This window comes from Drosophila tropicalis, unplaced genomic scaffold (assembly GCF_018151085.1).
Source record: "Drosophila tropicalis isolate 14030-0801.00 unplaced genomic scaffold, ASM1815108v1 contig_859, whole genome shotgun sequence".
NCBI classification, from domain to species: domain Eukaryota; kingdom Metazoa; phylum Arthropoda; class Insecta; order Diptera; family Drosophilidae; genus Drosophila; species Drosophila tropicalis.
Genome location: NW_027173353.1, coordinates 4,566,741 through 4,587,877, shown reverse-complemented (window position 1 = coordinate 4,587,877; position 21,137 = coordinate 4,566,741). Strand labels below are relative to the sequence as shown.

The 21,137-nt window shown below is 38.5% G+C and overlaps 1 protein-coding gene across 4 annotated transcripts in view; it reads left to right on the top strand.

The window, feature by feature from the left end:
• The window catches only part of beat-Vc (beaten path Vc), a 38,913-nt gene extending 28,018 nt beyond the window's left edge, over positions 1-10,895 (top strand). For all 4 annotated transcript variants that reach the window (XM_068297185.1, XM_068297184.1, XM_068297186.1 and 1 more), the window contains 5 exons: positions 1,069-1,210; positions 3,006-3,214; positions 9,620-9,753; positions 10,134-10,410; positions 10,471-10,895. In XM_068297185.1, the coding sequence (XP_068153286.1) occupies positions 1,069-1,210; positions 3,006-3,214; positions 9,620-9,753; positions 10,134-10,410; positions 10,471-10,526 (818 nt within the window). In that variant the 3' untranslated portion in view covers positions 10,527-10,895. The remainder of the gene's footprint in view (positions 1-1,068; positions 1,211-3,005; positions 3,215-9,619; positions 9,754-10,133; positions 10,411-10,470) is intronic.
• Positions 10,896-21,137: the final 10,242 nt, after the last annotated feature.

The following is a 21,137-nucleotide window of genomic DNA, read 5'->3' as shown; positions in this document are numbered from 1 at the left end:
TTCATCTGGAAGGGATCTCAGTTTGTAATATTTACAATGGAACTTAGACGGACTAGCAAAGTGTACTTAAAAATTTATATACTTTGATATTTTTTGCCACGAATTCCTTTTATAAACAAATGAGCGCAAAACGAAAACTGAATAAACGGAAATATTAAAAAATATCTCCTTTTAATTATTATTAATCCACATATCTCTTTGTGTTTATTGCTTCATGTTTGTTTCATTCATAATACATTTAAATTTCGAATAAACTTTTACATAACTTACAAACCTGAAGCTAAAATTGAAATGACCGACTTCTAGATGAAAACGATGGCGATAACGAAAAGAGTCATATAGTCTTAATTTATATGGCATATAAGTTAATTTCTGTTAGTTCTGTTATTTGTTGTAATTAGCCGACAACGTTCAAGCCCTTGTCCCTAGAGCCATTAAAGAACCGGCCACGAAACTCGGTCACATAAATAATAAAAACCAAAAAGGACAACAGAAAAAAAGATAGGGGAAAAGAATTGTTGCTTCCGCCTGCTGCTGTGGGTAGAAAAAGATGCCTAGATGTGGGATGGAGACAGATAGAGTGAGGGAGAGAGCAGCTAATTATTTTGTCGGTCAGCCAAAGTTCATAGTTCAGATATAAAACGCAACAATACAGCGTCCCATTTCCCATTCATCGTCATCGTCATCATCTGTTTTATGTAGTTTTTCTTTTTTATTATATCAGGCTCGAGAAAAATAAACTTAATTAATTCGCACATTGTGTACGGTTAAGTTGGCTCTGGCCATGGCATTTGATTCATGGCCTGCATTCATGGTTCCGGCTTAAATGCAATAATATGTGTGGACACACGAGCACAAAAGGCATTCAAAAAAAAGGAAGCAAACTTAAAGGAGACAGACGATGGGTCCTGTACTTTTTGGTATTATTTACCAAGAAGAGGAATTTTTGTGGAATTGGTTGGAATACAGACTTAAGCCCCATCGCTTTTAACACTTGACGATTATGAACAGCTTTAAATGATGAATCCCGTTTGAATCGTTACTTAATATATAATATTTTTATTGCAGCCGATGCCCTGCATCTATCCAGTCTCTCCGTCCCACGTATTATCGATGTTGGCCAAAAGGCGAAACTTTTCTGTAGCTATGAAATGGGCAATCGGACATTGAACTCTGTTAAATGGTATAAGGATGGCCAGGAATTTTTCAGGTGAGTCTCACACACACACACACACATAAACACACAGCGAGTCAGAGACAGATCCAGGCTACTGTGGCCATAAAGCAAATAAAAATTGTCATAAAAATATTTTTTGGGCATTGGCACGACTCGAAATAATAAAATGCCTTCAATGCTGGGGCATTCATGCAGATTTTATGGCGCAAATTGAAAATGTCATGAAATTGCAACTGTGGATGCAACAAAGTGAAGTAAGATACACGTTTCACACTGGTGTGGGATGGTGGTGGATGTGGTGAGGTGAGGTGGGCGGGTATCATGAAAGTGTCGCAACTAATTTAAATGCTTAATTGAAATGGATTTTTATGGGCGCCAACAATCGCGGACAGGTGCTGTTTCGAGTTTGGTCTCAAATATGTGCGAAGCGAGCTTTTCATTTAACTGGCTTAATTGTTGCACATTGCCCGAACAAAAGTTCAATCCGCCGCTTCTGCCCGAGCGCGCCTAATGGACCACTAAATTTCGGAATGCGTTTTTTCCCTTCTCCCTTTTTTTGCTGTGTGGACAATTGTTAGGAGCAGATGGAGCAGGAGACGAAGTACTGGTCCGAGTTATTGATTTTAAATCCATGAACAAATATGGCTACAAAAAAAAAAAAGGTAAAAAAAATTATTTACGTCAACTGCCAAAACCATTAAACGGTTTACGGGGTTTTGCCAAATGGACTGGCCACGCCCACGGGCCAACACTTTGCCATTTGGGAGTGGGAACAATTGCATGTAAATTGTATGCGTTTAGTTGACCACATTCGCAATGGCATTGGACATTTTTACTCATACCAAGTTATTGTTTCTGACATTTCAGTGCAGCGTGGCAGGAGGGAATGTCTCCTCCCCCCCAAAAGCGAACCCTTCTGCTCAACAACCGGCAACATAGTGTCAAAGGCAGATAGACCAACTAAGAGAGAGTTGGCTTTTATCAATTACGCTTTGTGTGGGATTTTTGATTGTGTGGTCGGCACTCATTTTCAATTATTTATGAACATTTGACACTGCGGTTGCCTTTAAAGCACAACAAACATAATTTGCAAAAAAATTATTACAACTAAAGTACTTAAAGTTTAAAAAAAGTTCAGATTTCCAAAACTAATTGTTTTACAAAGTATGCAAAACGAATGGATTACTGGCTTATTTGAATTTGTTGGGTGTAGAATTAAGGCAAATATTATAAGGCTAATATCCTTTTTACCAGCGGACTTGTATTTGCTTGTTAGAACAAGGACTTGATGTTTACAGAGTATCGTTATTTGGCAGCAATGACAAGAGAGGGAATTCCTGTCGGAATTCACTAACTCTTCCCTTACAGTCTTTACCAACTATTCGGCTAATTGCTATAATCAAATGCAACATTTTGTATCAATGTATTTGTATGCACGAGCACTTGGCAATTTGAATTCAAATTTGATTGTGTTTTCAAGTTGCAGGAGTGCCACAAATTGCAGTTGCATTGAAAACTGGCAACTGGTATTCTATTCATAATAAAAGCGGCTACAAATCGATGAACGTTTTATTTGCAGGCCATTTTTTGTTGTTGTTGTTGTTTTTTCTGCACTGTTTTGTTCGGCGGCGTTAGCGCAACTTTGACGCAAATGCAGAAATGGAAAACCTCGAAAAATCTCGTTTTCCTTTTTTCCATTATTTTGCATACGCTCATCAATATTTCATGGTTTTGGGGCTCTGGTGCAGTACTCCAGCTCAAATTGATATAGGCTATGACTCTCCCGCTTACCCTCACACACTATATGTATGCATCTCTTTCTTTGTAGATATTCGCCAGTCACACCACCAACAACAAATTGGTTTCCCGTTAAAGGTGTCACCATAGCCGATGGTTCGTCGCATTGCAATCAATTCATCTGCAATGTGGAGCTAGAGAAACTGAATGTTCATTCATCGGGTCAATACCGTTGCGAGGTATCCGGCGATGCACCTGAGTTTAAACTGATCGATCAAACGGCCAATATGACAGTTGGTGGTAAGTACAATTTATAATATATGCAATTTTATCAATATAACCATTAATTGATTTGATTTATGTCATAATCATTTAATTCAAAGCTAATGGCTCAATTATAAAGAAATAATTTTGACTAGTTTCTTCGTTTCGGACTTAAAACTGTTCACAAGTGACAAATTTTAAGTACCAACTACAGTAAAACCTTTAAAAGTATTGCAAACAGTATTACAATACTAAAACTATTTTCTTCACATTTTGCTGTTTTGTTATGTAAAAATTACTTAACTTTCCCTTTGTACTTTGATTTTCCATAATTAACAATTACTGTAATTCTTTTGAAAATTTATCATTTATTTGTTTAAGCCTATTTGTCAATATATTGAGTACTTTTTTCCTTCCGTAGATATGTATGTATGTACATATGTATGTTTGTGTACATAGAGGTATCTGGTTATAATTTTTGACGTCTATGATTTACAGTGGCGAGCACATGTGGATACATGTTTTGATACTGTGACTTTGAGTGGCTGTAAAACCCACATAAATGCATTAAACGATCCCAAATTTTCAACAAAAATTCATTAATAATATATAAAACGAAAAACAAGATTTATTTTTTATTATCCTTTCCTTAGCTCAAATAATCCTGAAAAAACTTAAAAATGAGCATGTATCCACTTTTGCTCGTATAACAAAACTTATAGGTTAAGGCATTTTTTTAATATTTAGTCCAAAGGCCTTTGGCTGTAATGACACTTTTAATGCGCCTGGGCATACTCTCCACCAATTTTTCTATCAATCCGTGCGATAGAGTGCTCCATTCAGCTTGGACTCGACTCCAAGGCTCGCCCATTGTCCTGGGCGGATTTTCGTCGCGCGACAGTTGCTTCTTTAGCAGAACCCACGATTTTCGATCGGATTTAGATCTTGGTTTTGAGTCGGCCACTGCATCTTCAGAAAACTTTGATTTTCAAGCCATTCCTTTACAATTTTGGCCATATGACCCGGATCACCGCCCTGTTGGAAAGTGACTTCGCTCTCTTGATACCCACTCTAATCTATAAAATCAGGAAGATTGGATTCACCAACATGTAAATAGTCTTCCTCTTTCATAATGCCATTTATTCGGACCAATGCGCCAACGTTCCAATGGGTGAATCACCACCAAACCATCAAGCCGCCACCTTTAAGTTTCATAGTTTCGTTTACTTGGTGTTTTTGAAGCATTTTTATGAGGGCGATGTCAGTATTACTCCTTTGCATTCGATTGAAATCTATTGATTTTGGTGTCATCTGACCAAATCACCCATCTTCCAATCATCCACACTCCAATTCCTGTGTTCTTTGCTGAAGTTAAGCCGTGCTGCAACATTCTTCGCTGAGAACTCAGGGTTATGCTGCTTAATAGCAGCTGTTAGGCCAATCCTGCGAAGTGCCCGGCGTGCTGTCCACTCACTAACTCCATTATTCAATGAAACTGATCTTTGTTTTAGCGTTGTCTACGGTTGGTTGATCATTATCGGTTCCATAGCTCGAGCATCTCTATCGGTGATCCGGGTCACATGGCCAAAATTGTAAAGGAATGGCTTGAAAATCAAAGTTTTCTGAAGATGCAGTGGCCGACTCAAAACCAAGATCTAAATCCGATCGAAAATCGTGGGTTCTGCTAAAGAAGCAACTGTCGCGCGACGAAAATCCGCCCAGGACAATGGGCGAGCCTTGGAGTCGAGTCCAAGCTGAATGGAGCACTCTATCGCACGGATTGATAGAAAAATTGGTGGAGAGTATGCCCAGGCGCATTAAAAGTGTCATTACAGCCAAAGGCCTTTGGACTAAATATTAAAAAAATGCCTTAACCTATAAGTTTTGTTATACGAGCAAAAGTGGATACATGCTCATTTTTAAGTTTTTTCAGGATTATTTGAGCTAAGGAAAGGATAATAAAAAATAAATCTTGTTTTTCGTTTTATATATTATTAATGAATTTTTGTTGAAAATTTGGGATCGATTAATGCATTTATGTGGGTTTTACAGCCACTCAAAGTCACAGTATCAAAACATGTATCCACATGTGCTCGCCACTGTATGTTTATCGCACAAAGACAACAAATTATGTGCAATTTTGCAAACACTTAATAAAATTATAAATGGTCTTTGCACGGCCACCAACCCTGAGGGCCAAAAGCAGTAAAACTCCTTTTCATTTATCAATGCCAGACAGGCACCGAAACGAACAGAACAGGACCGAACCGAACTGAAGCAAAGTAGGAGCACCACCCAATTGGTGGTGTAGGTAGCCGGAGGAGTATTGGGGCCCCATAGGCAGTTCAAAGGGCGCCGCATAAATACTGCAAAATTGTGACACGCTTCAGCCATTTGTATGAGTAATGATTGTTAATAAATCCTCACAACCGTCGCGTAGTCTTGCCACACCTACCACCAGGCACCTCACACCTGCCTCAAACAAGCCAGCCGCACCAGCAGCAGAACAAATTCAACTCAATTGTGAGTTTTGTATGAATCAATTTATAATCTACAATGCGCGGTCTTTGGCGTTGTCACGTGCTGGGTTCACGCAGTGCCGAGACAACACCAACACAGCCAGAACGACACCAGGAACAGGAGCTGGAGCCGCAACCAGGATGAGCAACAGCAGGCAGTGGTCCAGAAACGGCAGCGGTATGCAACAACAAAAAGAACAGGGCCAACTCGTTTGCGGGACTTGTAGTTGGGTTTGTTAACGTCAACGCCACCAAACGATGCCACAGTCGAGGCCGATGATGCCACAGTCCTAGGCCGCCATTTTGATTTCGCTTTGATTGGCAGCGTACATGATGATGATTCTTCTCTACCCTATGCTTCTGTGGTTGATTGTGGCCAAAGAACGGGGTTTGCGGACTGTGGTGGAGAGAAACAGGCACGGACAGAGGGAGCACTCTGTGCGCTTTGAAATTCAAATCAATTGATTTTGGTCCAATGTCGATTTGAGGCTAAAATGGAAATGGCCTGCTTAAATCTTTTGTTCTATGTAGTTCTATGCGGCTCAAAATGATTTATTTGTCGCAATTTTGCCGCTCAGCGATTTGTTTCTTTGTTGCTGTGGCTTCTTTCTCTCTCTCTGTCCCTCACAACCCCTCCAGCCGCCTTTTCTGTGTCGTTTACTTTGGGGCTTGGCTTTATTTATTGACATTACTTTAAGAGTATTGATTTGCATAATGCGCACTTAAGCATTTGTTTACGCGTAACAATCAAATTTGAATTCACATTTTCGCATTTGTATTGCGCCTTTAATTGGATGTTTGGTTGGGTATTTGTACACCTACGCCCTGCCCCCCCTACTCCTGTCCCTGGCCCACTGCTCTTGATCCTGTCCTGTGTTTGTGTGTGTGTGCCTCCTTTTGCTATTTGCATGTCAATTTGACTTTTATCTATTCAACGTACTTAAATAGACAAAGTAAGCCATGCTTAAGTTTCGCTGTTGTTTTGTATTACATGGAAATCACAATGACTAGATTATGTACAAGGAGTCCAAGGACTTCTGTCAGTACCTGTGGATGGGTTTCATTTAAATGTGGGAGCTTATTGTTAGATATGGCGTACATTATGTAGCCTACCTACATATACTAAATTAAATCACACTGTCTCTTTGGTCGTTTTACAGATTACATTAGTAATTAGAAGTAAAATAATCTTTACCATTACAATACTTTAGTTCAGTTGTCATATCGTCCTCGAAAACCCCAAGTATAAGATCTTGCAGACAATTTGGTAAATTATAATATTTTCAAAACCTTAATTTCTGAAGGAAATAGGATTATTTTAGTCATATTTGTCTTACAACATAAAATTAATCGGATTATAATAAGCTAAAACCTATAGAACCATTTAGAAATATTTACAAAACATTATGTTATAGTCTTCTGCCCCCCGAATAAGTATATCGTTTTCTTCTAGTTACTCTCAGTAATACAAGTTTTCCTTATTAAAAAAGTAACTACTATAAACATAAGAAAAAATATTTATATGTATACATATATTTTTATATTCTATAATGACAGCATTCATTGTTCTGGACATCGTTGTCCGTCTTTGACATATGCCAGCAACATTTCGTCATTTTAATTTATATAGATGAACATATAAAACGTATATAAAGTATAAGCCATAAAAAATACAATACCCGAAAAAAGCCAACCACCATATAGTATGTGTGTGTGTGTACATAAGCAGAAGCAACATGACCATAGGAGGATGACAACAACAATAACAACAACAACAAGTATTAAACCAACTAACCGACCGTTCATGGTATCAAACTTCATCAACAAGCAAAGTTTAAACTCCCAGCCAGAACAATGTGTCCACGGTGGACAACGTGAACGAGTACGGGAACGAGAACGGATGACTCCGTCGTGGTAGCTGCACGTAGTTGAAAAACCAAACCCTAATGCCATACTGTTCAGTTTTTTGTTTCAATGAAGGCAAAAGCTGTTGACAGACCAACAATCAACTTGGGAATTTTGTCACTGAAGTGCCATCGCCATCGCCCTGTACACACCTACACATACATACATATATTCATTCACTTTAAAGAAAAAAGACAACTTTGACATAGTCAGTTGGAGATCTCGGTGAAGCTCGATTTTCTCAAAAAACAGCAAAGTCCTCACCTTGTCCTCTTTGATAAGGACCTGGGCCAAAAGCCTTGAGGTTTGGGTCAAACTTTTGTCAGAGCAAATATTTTGCCGCTTAGCTGAGTGCCGTATGTCGACTCACTGATTAACTTTGTCCACAACTAAAGGGAGTGGTTAAAGGTTTGTGAAAGGAATTGTATGGTTAGTCTGAAACCTGGCCCGTACTTAATTACTAAAGAGATTTTTCGTAACCTGCTTACTACTTACACACATATTTACTCCCCTTTTATCAAGTGTAAGTTTCTTTCTACAGATAATACTAAATAATACTAAAGATAAAACTGCTTAAGTTTCCAAGTTAATCTCTAATAACTCTTTTAATGGACTTCAAATTTTATACTGATTTTCTTTTCTTTTCTTTCTTTTTTTATATTTTGACTCTATTAGAATCTGAATAACCCATTGTACCCTAATTTCTCTAATATACTCATTCATTTTATGGGTTATCATTTGTGGTTAGAGCTATGATGGCATTTTCAAATTGTTTTACTTACCTGTTTCTCGTACCAGTTCTTGGATTCGTTTAGCATTCAAACCGAGAAGAGCGGAATTTTCCATTTTCCCCTCTCTGCCTCTCTCTCTCTCTCTCTCTCTCTGGCTCACTCACCTCAAACAGCCAACAACTGTTGTTGTTTTTGTGTGCTTTTGATTTTTGTTTTTTTCAATCTTGTTGCTTTGTTGTTTCGTTGTGTTTTACTGGTACTTTTGGTATTTTTGGTTTATTTACCCGAGTTGATTGCTTTGTTTTCGTAAAATTTCCGTCTATATGTGTATGTGTGTGTGTGTGTGTGTGTGTCGTTGCCGTTGCCAATGCAAGTCACAGTTCCGGCTACCATATAGCCAATGGGTAGTGGTTGGGGTAGTTTGGGCAACGGTCCCCAATGGTGCAAAACCGGCACAACATGGCCGCAATCATCAACTTCAACTCCGGGCTACAAGCTCCAACTTCCGCCTACCGCAATCGCCTCAGTAAGTTGTACTTGAAACAGGTCAAAAACTTTCCACCAAAGTGGTTTGTATTAAGTCAATTAAAAAGTTTATAGTCCTGCCGACTGCCTGACTTTTGATGGCAGTGGCTCTGTTCTCTCTTCCCCACCTGCCCCCTGCCATCAATATCCATGCCACTGTCTCTTCTACTTTGCTTTGCCTTTAGGTCCTTAGCATATTTCACAAATTTTCAACAACAACTGCGGCAACAACTCAGTCATTCGACTGAGACAGAGAGAGAAAGTAGGAGCGTGAGCTAGCGAAATTCTGTGAGAAAGTGAGACACCGACTTTTGTTCTTCAAACATATTGTTGTTGGTGCCCACTGTGCTGCGGTTGCTGGGAAATGAAGTTGCTGACTCTGTGTGTGTGTGCTTGTGTGCTGAGGCAATAAACCAAATTACGCTTGTTTTCATCAAAAAACTTTATCCTGGCAATTATTTATTAAGATTAATTAACACTTGAAATAAATATTTGCAATTGGTGAGTTGATAATTACCTGAGTGTTTGCACCTGACATTTAGTTTTACTCTTGGTATGCAAATATTTTCTTTCTGACTCGGATCATCGAAGGATGATTTCTAGCACTTACCTTTTGATAGGTCATTAGGCTTTGATTGAATTATTTTTAAGCAAACAACAGCAGCTCGGCCAACAAATCTGTAAACATTTATTTAATTGATAATTTCACATTTAATTTCTAAATCCATTATTAAGTGTTTTTTTCCTTGCTTCATTCACAGTCTTGCCGAAATTCGATCCATATATAACTGGTGTGCGACATGCGTATAAATATCGCGACACTTTGGTGGCCAATTGCAGCTCAGAATGGTCGAGTCCAGCGGCAAAGCTTACTTGGTATATTAACAATAAAACGGTGAGTGAATAATACACATTAAGCATACGCACTGTTGTGCAACAATTTGTAAAGTGTATCAATGGGGGACAAATTCGTACAAACACAAACACACACACACGTCCAGATGGCAACCGCATTTTCATATGTGTGTCATGTCACTGGCTGTTGCAGCCTGGCCACAGTCACTCAGTTGAAGTCACTCATGTGTCATGCATCAGGGCCAAGTCAAACCCAAATGTTGACACTGAGCTCTTTACTTTGGGGCCTCTGGGTCGGCGTCTGGCTTTGGGTTGGTTTGGATTGGATTGGGTCAGACCCGCATACATTGGTCGTTGGCGCTGGCGTTGGTGGTGTTGATGGCTTTAACGCTGATGTTGGTTTTTGTTATTTTTTTTCAGGCTTCGTTGTCCAGTCTTGAACCGCAAATCAATGAAATCACACGAAACATTCAAGGCTTCACAGTGTATGCCAGTCATCTGCAATTACGCATTCATATTGACGACCAACGGTTTATTCTCAAGAGTGAGATGTTGGAACTGCGATGCATTGCCGACATCATGGGACTGGCCAGCTTAAGGCGCGAAAATCGTGTACGTACCACAATTTTGGCATTAAAAGATACCGGCTACAATCAGAGACTAATGGAAAGTGGCTCGAGTGTTGCAGTCAGATCAGGTGAGTCCTACCCCACTCGATCAGCTAAGAACCGGGCACTTAAGGATTTATATTTTACAGTCATTTGGCCGATGTGTCTCTCCGTCTTGCTACACTGGCATTGCTTGCAGAGTTAGTTGCTGCCCTTTTAAAGGACGCTATCATGTTATCCCTTAAGCCTACACTGAGTGGCGACCACTTCAATTTCGAAGGGACTGCGGTTCTTTGCACCGTTCTCTCACATTAATAGAAAACATAAAGTTAACAAGGTAACCGTTGAATTTGTATATAGTCGAAATCGAATTAGTCTAGGCACACGAAAGAATCATCCAATGAATGTAATGCAAAAGTTTATAAATAAGCCGATAAAACAACAAAAAAGGAAAAAACCTACTACATACTACATACATATACAGAAAATGAAAAGTTGAGAATATCATACATAAATTTACATAAAACTATTTCTGCACGGAAACTGAAACACACACAATCAATGGCAAGTAAATTTAATTAAATACTGTATGTGAATTGTTAATGTATTAAATGATGTATGAGAAATAAATATATGTATGTAAACCAAAAAACTAAAAAAACAAAACCAAACAAACTCACAAATTACCACAAAAACAGGAAAATTTAAATGTGAAGGCGTGAAAGCGGAATGCCAGAATTTTAAAGATGAATTAATCTATGGGTAAGTAAATTAAAGCCACAAATAATTATTGCCAAATCGATTGGAAGCCATGAATATGGTAAAAATAGACCAAAATAAATCATTTGCAGTTTAAGCCAGAAAGGGTTAGTCAGGCTCGTCAGTTAGCTAATAGAGAACTAAGGACTTTCTTTCAGTTTTATTAGGGAAATGGACATCTAATTTGTTCTCCAATAAGCGATTAATCTTGTCTCAAGTCTCGAGTCTCAACTAATCAAGAAACACCTTGCTTACTATCAAAAAATTAACTACATGTGAAAGTTTTTAAAGGTTGAGCAAATTCGATTAAAGACACATCTTTCAATTCCGTTTGCCAACCAATTTGCAAACTAAATAGCTAACGGTTGCCTATAATTCGTTTACCTTTTTTCGTTGTAGAACAAACAGATAAAAGAGTAAAGGCAAACGAAATAAAAAAGGAAAGCGATAACAAAATTCGATTTAACAACTACCTATCCAGGGGAAAAAAAAAAGAAACAAAGACCGGATGAAGGAAAAGACAAGCACTTTACGGGCTTTCTTTTGTTGCTGCTTGGAAATATATTCAACGCATTATGACAAATCCGGCTAAAATATGCAGCCGGCCAATGGCCGCAGGTAAACTGCCAGGCAAGGCGCAGGAAAAAAAAAACACAAAAACAACAATAATAACAAACAAAGAAACATCAAGCCAAACGACGCCCACAAAATTATGCATAAAATGTCCTCAGGCCTCGGGAGCAGACGCACAATAGCAACAACAACAGCAACTGGGGAAAAAAGGAGCAAACAAAGATAAATTCCGCTGTCCTGTCAATGTGCCGCGGGCCCATTAAATGACGGAAGTAAATAAGCTTGACAAATTTCCACTCATCATTTTTGCATTAATTCTGGCTCCTTTAACGCACACCGACCAACAAAAAAAAAAAACCACCAACAACAACAACAGCAACACACACACAAAAAATGTCCTTTGATTAATCAAAAAATTTACCACAGAGGCGCCAGCGGTGGCCAAGGCGCCAAACACAACACATGAGGATGAGAAGGGCGAGAGAGAGAACCGAGATATGGGTGGGAGAAAGTAGGAGGATGTACGCGGCTCGTCCAAGATACATCTGCTCTCATACCCGCTAAAACATTCAAAAGAGAAGAAAAAAAGACGGAAGATTTCACAGATTTTTGCACGCGATTTGTCAAGCTGACATTTCCGCCGCCATATGCACAGTGGGCAAATCGGTTCAAAATGGCGCCTAAAACTCTTCTAGTCAATGGTGCAATATTTGAAAAAGAAAGCTGAAGGTAAATCCAAAGGCCAATTTTCAAAGAATTGTCAATTGAAAATTTAGTTTACTTGCAAAATATTGATAGGCCCATTAAAATGTTCTATCACTTTCAGATACTCAGATAGAATAACTTTAGGGAGTATCTAAGATTCATCAGTAGCTTTAACTCCCTACTACCACTACGTTCTGTCATTTTTTAAATGGGTTAAAACAAAATTTGTACATAACACAAATTAAAAAAATGGATTTCGGAGTGAATATCAATCTAACATATTCATTTCTAGAGAGGAACCTGCGTTTTATTTGCCCTTTAAAATAATGACGTCAGTTATATTTTTAATAAATTCATTCCTTGTATTAGGTACCCCAACTTGTTATTTCAAATATTTAACAAAAAAGTAATTATTATTGGTTTCTTTCAGAGATTTATTTAAATTTAATCATAATTTTGAGTACATCATAATCATAATAAAAAAAAATAATAAAAAAGATAAAAGAGACTTATTATCAAAAACATTGCAGATGAACCTACTTCAGAGTGTCATCTCAATTGATAATTAATAGATTAAATGTTCAAGCAGAAGCTATAAATAAAGAATCCGTCTTTAAAATAAACTTCTTTGGGGTCTTTTTTAAACCACAGTGCGTGTTGCCTTTGGTTCTATCGCCCAGACGACGTCGTCATGGCTGGGAATTGGAATTGGATTTTGAGTTTTTGTTGCCGCAAACGAACTCCAACAGACCCAGCATAGACACCACCAACAACAACCACAACAACAACCACAACAACAACAACAGTGACAACGACATTCAACATCAGGGCAGTCCAAGTTGATTTAGTAAGTCACGTGGCCGCGAAACTGTAAATTGGCTCATCCTGATCCTGGGTAGGGGAGCGTGTGAAATAAAAGTGACGCTTTTGTATGTGACTGGCTTTTATTTTGCTTTTTCTCCCAATTCTTACTTTTGTCCTCAACACTCACCGTGCTAGAGGGGAGGCAGTAGAGTGAGTAGGTGAGGAAGGACAAGGAGGCTCTATTTTCTCTAAGCCAAATATTTTTGCACCCAATTTTTTGGTAGGAAAGGCAAATTTATCCTCCGGCCATGAATAATGTTAGGTAAGAAGAGAAGGACAATTTAGGCCGATATAAACCAGCAACACAAGCCCAACACATTCAGTACAGTGTATCTTGGCTAAATGTGAAATATCTAAGAGAGACTTCTAAGCAAAAAACAATACATTTTCCTTTTTAGTTAGTCCTCACTCTTTGTGATTTTATAATTTTGTCTAAGAATATGTTTTAAATTAAATGAAAACAGTCGAAAAGACCATGGAAACTCTGGTCACCTGCACCCATGGGCGGTCATGTAGTTTTAGGCAAATTATATAAAAGCAATAGCAGCACATCATGTGTAAGTAAGTAAAACTTTCCACTCATTTTCCGTTCCCTAAGGACTTAGTAATTTAAAGCCATAACCTTAACCGCTAACGGCAGTCAAATGAATTTCTATTTTTCAATCATGGAAAAATGCCAATCATCGACTTCTGCCCAAAATGTCATTCAAATGTTGTTGGGACATCAATGCGAAATGTACATTGACACTGATTTAAATTAAATATTTGCCCACTGTCAATCTGTCGACACAATTTCCCATTCTAAAAGTCGTTTAATTGCATTCAATACTGTTGGCTTTGATTAAAATAACTAATATTTAAATTACAACTAGTATAAATTGTAGACTATTTATCCTTTGGGTGTCACAATTAACCAGTTTAGTTCAGTTCAGTTTACTTACAATTTTTTTCTCTTCCCTAATGACTTTAAGTAGTCAAGTTTTTGCATTAGTTACACCCTTTAAGCCGAACTCTAAAACAAATTTAGTTTTGCAGAGCTGCTAAAATACTATCGACAAAACTTCAGTCAACCGATTGGAAATGGCATACACTGGCTTTGCCAAATCATTCAAGTCAATCTCAGTGTGGGGAAGGGCAAAGCAGAGAGCTGAAAAGGGATAGAATCGCATTGATTTTACACTCTGAGCCGGAGCTGTCAATCAAAGTGTTGCTAGCCATGACAAGGCACAACTCACACTCACTCCGGCTCACTTGGTAGCGCCGTCGGAGCTGGACATGACATGCGTCCAACGCGATGATGGCAATTTAAACATGCACAGGATTTGTGCAGTTTTCCTCCCATTTGTCGATGATGGCCATGTCGGGGGAGATTTTGCGTGTAATTGGCCCAAGTTTTTAGGCAAAGTTAGGCGGGCTAAAACTCTTGCTTTGTTGTAATTAAAAACGCAATGGTCAAAGGTGTGTCAGTGGGTTGGCAAGGGGGCGAGTGGGTCTGTGTCTCCCATAGTCCCAAGAGCACTTTGACAAAAAAGTGCCATTGGGAAAGGTTGTCTTGTCGCTTGAGTTTTGACTGTAACTCTGTCAGTTAAGTCAATGAGACTTTACCCTACATTTTAGGCAATTTTTCCTTTCTTCCTTTCTTTTTTTCTCTTGGCTTTTTGCTGCAAATGCATTGACATATTGCTGCTATCGACTTGGGGACATATGCCTTGTGACTGTCAAAATGTCGCGTCACATGATGCCAACAAGCAAATGGCAATTGCAATCGCCAATCCGATTGCCAGTATGCCTGTGTCCTTGTCAAGCATCCTTGTCGCCTGTCGGTCGATAGAAAGCCTTTGGCTTTAGCTTTGGCATTAAGTGGACTTGTAATTAAACGATTTGCTCGCTTAATCGTGTGCGTATATATTGTTCATTGAATACAATCGTGATTATCAAGGCTGTGAATACATTCGGTTGAGCTTCATCCCTCGAACATACATATATGTATCTATATGTATATGAAGCATCCACAAAATCACTTGCCAATTATGGTAACTTTGTAATATCAACTATATAACTTTTGACATATCTTCTTCAGAGTCCATGGCAAATATCCCACATGGGTACCATTTAAGCAATATGTCATATGCCAGCCAAGATGCTTAACTTTTCTCCCTTGCCCCCACAGTCTTTTGGGCCATTTTTTATGACACTCCCCCACCCGAAGCAAACTCAAGCCAAGAAGGGCTCCAACTCAAACCAGCGAACAACAAAAAATAAATGGGCAACCAAACAGGCGTGCAAAATGTTCAGAAACCTTATATCTCATATACCACATATACTTATATACTTACATATATAAAAAGGCATATCTGTAAGTACATGGGCCTAACAAGCGGCACAGGAGAGTTACATCGAGGGTTGAGCCCGTGGGCCAAACTGAGCGACGCCGCCGTGTAGTTATAAAAAAAAAAAAGGAGAAATTTTTATCTTAAAGCGCCTGTCAGTTTGTCTGTCTGCTGATGAAAACGAAGTTGACAATGCGAATGAGTTTCTTATAACAACACAGCAAAAGGCCGTGAAAGAGGATGAGTTTGGGGTAAAAACAAAATGAAGCGACAGCAAAAAGTGCGAACGTGCCGCCAGCCGTGATGACGGAATGAATATGGCTGAAGACATGGAGAACTGTTTCTCCACTCCGGCAATCCCATCGGCATGGGGTAAGGATAAGCACTTGGGTTTGCCCTTCCTTCTTATGCAAAAGAAAAGAAGTGAAAAATACAAAAAAATAACATTTATATACGTACGAACGTATATGCCCTTGACAGAGGCGTAGGATGTGGATTTGGCAAAAGGTCAAAGGAAAGTGTCCTTCGTGCAGAGTTCTTACTTACCAAAATCGCTAACCTTGACTTGCAAGAGTGGCCCATCCCATCCTTGTTGATACGCCCATGTATAATGAATGAGAGATATAAAATACATATGTACTTCTGTTCTGTCGGCTCTTGCTGTGTTTGTTAACGTTTAATAAATCAAAATTACTTTTTATTTCTATGACAGTTATAACGGGGCGTTGCTCGGCATTTGGCTTTTCATTTTTATACTCTCTTGGCTCATCTAACAGAGGGTATATAGGGAAACTTGAAACCTTTCTTAATCTCTCATTGGGATGTGACCAGGTTATCTTAACCCTGATAATCTATGTTCTCTTTTATTGGAATGATCAAACAAGACGAGATCTTGGATGCCTTGAACTGCTTAATAGGATACAATAGAAAGAAATGGAACCTGAATGATAGAAGGTGTTAGTCTGGAAATGCTCCAGGCATTTCGTGAGACATGTTCAGCAACGCCCATAGGGTATAGTAGAATACTATAAATAATGTTATTAGATGAAATACCCTTACCCAATTTAGAAAAAGGGGTACCAAATAGTTGCACCCAAGCTATCATTTTAAAGGGGATTGTTTTCTCATTTCTTTCTCCTGTTTGCCCCTTCCTTTTGTATTCTGTTCTGATGAAATCTGTGCGTTAAGGATTCTTCTCAGTTCGTTTCTTTTCTTATTCTTGCTTTTTTTTTACTTGCCACATACTCATGCTTAAAGCTTATCGTCTGCTAAGTGTGCGGATAGCGGGTTTTCGGTAGTTGTGCGGGGGGCGAGGTTTTGTGGTGTGTGGTTTGGGAGTGTGCACATTGTTGATTTTTATATTGGGTGCTAAATTCAATGCGCTCACGCCCCCTTCGATGAAAACAGAAACACCAACAACAACAATGAGAAGAGCGAACAACCACAGCAGCAGCAGCAAAAAAAAAAAAAGGGTCATTTAATTTCTGGCAACCACCAGCCACAGGAGGTGCCATTCACTCGCACACACAGGATAACACCAATTTCGCTTATGACAGTTATTACAAATGCTTGTTGTCTGTTCCTTGAAAAGAGCAGCAGCGAACAAGAAACGCTGCCACTTTGTGCTTATCCTTCAAATGAAAAGTTATTGTAAGGACCTTCAGCCCAACAACAAAGACCACCCACCCAGCATTGCGCCAATGATGTCTTAAGAATCGATTGTTCCCGCACAAAAAGCACATTAGTGCAGTCTAAAGTCAAAATCGACATTGACTTATACTGGCAGCTTCCACAGCATCTTCTTCCTCTTCTTCTTATTGTCTTTCTGTCTATTTGTCGGCTTGTCTGTTTTTTTGTTTTATTTTTCATTTTGTTTTTATTCATTTTTGTTGCTGCTTGGTTGGCTCCGTTGCAATTTTCATTGAATATCAAAATGAAAAACATTTCGAGACAGTAAATTAATTTTTCAAAAATTGGCATCCATCTCATTTTTATGGAGTATATATAGAGTCACCCCTACGAAATATGGGTATATTAACTTTTCCGTTATAATAAGAATCTTGCAAAAAAAAAACTTCTTAAATAAAATTGAAACACAAGGAGGACCAAACAAATTAACTAACCCAGAAAAGTTTTTATAACTTTTTTAAAACACAAATAATTACTAATTAGTTTTTAATAAACTGAGTTAACTCTTTAAATTAATACTTTCAAAACAGGAATTTAAGATTTTATTTAGTTAGGGTATTCAATATTCGTCTTTTTTATTGCCTGGCCCCTTCTCTAGTTTTGATTTCTTCAGCTCAGATGTTGAGTTTATTGCTAGCGCATTAAGCAACATGATTTTGATTCCTTTTTCAATTTTTTTCTATTTTTTTCCTTCTTTTCGTCTTTTTTTATTTTTATCTGTGAACGCTTGTTCATTTGTTATTATTGTTATTTATCGTTCCACATTGTTTGGCTATTACGATGTCTACTCATGGAATTGAATTATTGACAGCCAGAATTGATCATTTCCCAATGGCACAAGCAAAAAAATTAAAAAAAAAAAGCAAAGGACGAAAATTTTTTGCAGGATTAAGAAAGAATAAGAAATGAAAACCAATTCAGAAGTGCTTTAATTATTTTGCTTTACAATCTACACAGTGGCAGTTAAATGAGATTCCATTCATCTCTGGTTCAATAGAAATGCGAATTGATTGTAAATGTATAGAAAATACATATAAATGCTTCGATATAATTGTTAATTTTGATATGCCAATAGAGTTTATAATAGAATTATGGATACAAGTAAACTGAGTGAGATTATAAGACATCTGATGTGGATTATTGTTGGCAAGTCAGTTTAGAAATGCTTTCAACTCAAACAAACATTGCAGAAGGTACTCTGTACATGTGAGACATTTGTTCAATTTAGACAGATCTCAGATGGTTTGATTAAATGATTCTTATCCCATTTCTGCTTATTTTGATTGGCAAATTGTTCAAGATAATTTATCTACTAAATATGCAAGGAAATGAATTTACTAGCAGCTTCAGCAGAAAGACCACAAGCTTCAGGTTCAGGTTCATCTCCTCCTTTCGACGTTGTTATAGCCAGTTGCTGTGGGGCATTCACGTCTTTCGCTTTTCGTGTAAACCAAAAATAGCATCACGTTTTAAATTGCTGCTTATCAAAACATGTTACTGAACTGTAATCTGTTTTTTGCGCTCGCGCGCACGTCAAGACAAGAAAGAAAACGAAATGAATCCCACCTTGCCTTCACCTGGTTGCGAGGACTTAGCCCAAAAGCCCAAAAAGAACCCATCAAAGCGGTAGCCTCGAGTGAGCAGCGGCGACGAAGCATAAAATGAGTGAAACCAAGTTGGAAATAAAAACGCAGCCAGCAAACACAAACTGGCACATCATTTATATCCTTAAAAAAAAAAAAAAGACCAAAACGAAAATAAACCCAGTGGATGGAGTCTTGCGCGTATGTAAATTGAAACGAGAGAAAACTGCCGGAACGATTCCAAGACCAAGACCATGCACAGGGCCAAAGCAGGGACCAAGGACCAAGCCGACTCTCACCTGGCTAAGGCTTACTTAGCCAGCGGTAAGCATAAAATATGTACATTAGCACGAATGACTAAACGAGGTGGAACTTGGCTACAGTTACATATGGATCTGGATCGCTCACCCGCCACTTGAGCTCAACTCCCCGACCCACCCAGAGGGCCAATCTCTGCTCACTGGCATCCATAGCAATCTATCATCTGTGCCTGCTGTCGGCGCTCCATAAATTTGTGACACTTTTCTACGAATTTATTACACTAAATAAATCGCGATATGCAACCTTTCCCCACACATGTTGATATGCTGATATGCTCATTTGGTATTCATTAGAGATGGCCTTGTTTTACCTTTTTGGCCAAGTTAATTAATTGATCAAGACTTGGTAACTGGAATGATTGTGTCAAGCTGACAGCAACTCAAAGTGGAACATTGAGGGGAACTTTAAATGGATTGGATTACTTATTTCCTTGCATCGCTTCTCTCTCTCTCTTTCTTTGTCTCACTGTCTGTCTCTTTCGTTCTGCTCTTGCCAGTCTTGTATGTTGTTTGTTGTCTGTTGTCTCTATTGCCAAAGGATGATACCTCAACAATATTGTCCCTCTGGTGACATTGGTGTTGATTTTTGAAATTCCTTGGCACTTGAGAGTGTTCAAGTGGGCCCCAGTGTCTGTGGCTCTGTCAACGTGAGGGCCATGATTGAGCAGCAAAATAGCAAATGAAAACGGAATGCCAATGGAAATGGAAATCGAAAGGGAAAAAAAAGCAAATTAAAAAAGGGTAAATGAAAATATGTTCAAACCCTGATGTGACATCTTTGCTACAAACTTGATAAAGTAATATTGATAATTAAATTTGAATCCAATTTCAGAAATATTCTATCTTTTTTTACCTACATTTCAAATATTCATTTTTCATCCTTTTGAAATTCATTTCTAAGAGTAATTAGAAGTCTAACTATTATGTGCTTTTTAAAGCTTTAAATGTCTTTTCTAAATTGGATCTTCATGTGTACGAAGAAATTACATATTATTATAATCAGAATACTCACTTTTCCTAGTACAATTTAAAGTAAAAAGCTTCTTAATAAATGGCATGCCAAGCAGTATCAAATAAACTCATTCGGAATGCCACATAAATTCCAAGTGCCAACCTAAATCTGGTCTTAAGGCTTTACAATTTGTGAAAAACCTTGGCAAATTATTAAAGCAGCCGCCATGACAAATCCAATTTTTATCATATCCATATATCTAAGCAATCTGAGTGCCCGACAACGTTTTAGTGTTTCTTTCTGTTTTTTGTATTATTTATTTATTTATTTTTATATACATACACATTATGCAGAGTGGCCGGGACGAGTCATAAGTTAGGTCATCATTATGGATAAACGCAATGTATGTGGGTTTTATGTACTTAACACTTCAGTTTCTGTTTCAGCTTCACATCCAGCCGAGAAATGCCAGCAATGAGTTCAAGTCGTGCAGACCGCTTGATGGGCGATGAAAAGAAGGGGAGGCACCACCAGCCCACCAGGGTTGGGAGGTTTAGTGTGGCTGGGCTGGGTGTGCTGCTGGTCGTGGTCGAGGTCGAGCAGATGAGCAATTTATCTCGCAGCTGTTTACTGTTTCACTTGTATCGCCCTTGGCCACCATTGCCTCACGCTTGGCTAAAGCCACTTATACTCACACCAACAAGCATGCGTCTACGTGTGTGTGTGTGGGTGTGGGTGTGTGCATGTGCTGGTGTGCGTAGCTGTAAATACATAAACACATCAAAAATAAAAAGATACAGCCATCCCAGAAAATGCCAAGTGTCCTTGCAGTCAACGTATGTGGTATTAAATGAGCAAACTGTGAATAAGGCCACGGGCCGTCTACGAAAGTGAAATTAAAACTAAATTGAGGCAAAAAAGGGGGGCCATAGTCGTCAATTAAAAGGCAACCCCACCATGATACCATGCAGTTTGCATTTCATTTTCCCAAAGGAAAAAAAGGCGTAGGAGAGGGCCGTTTAAAAAGTCTTTCATTTTCAT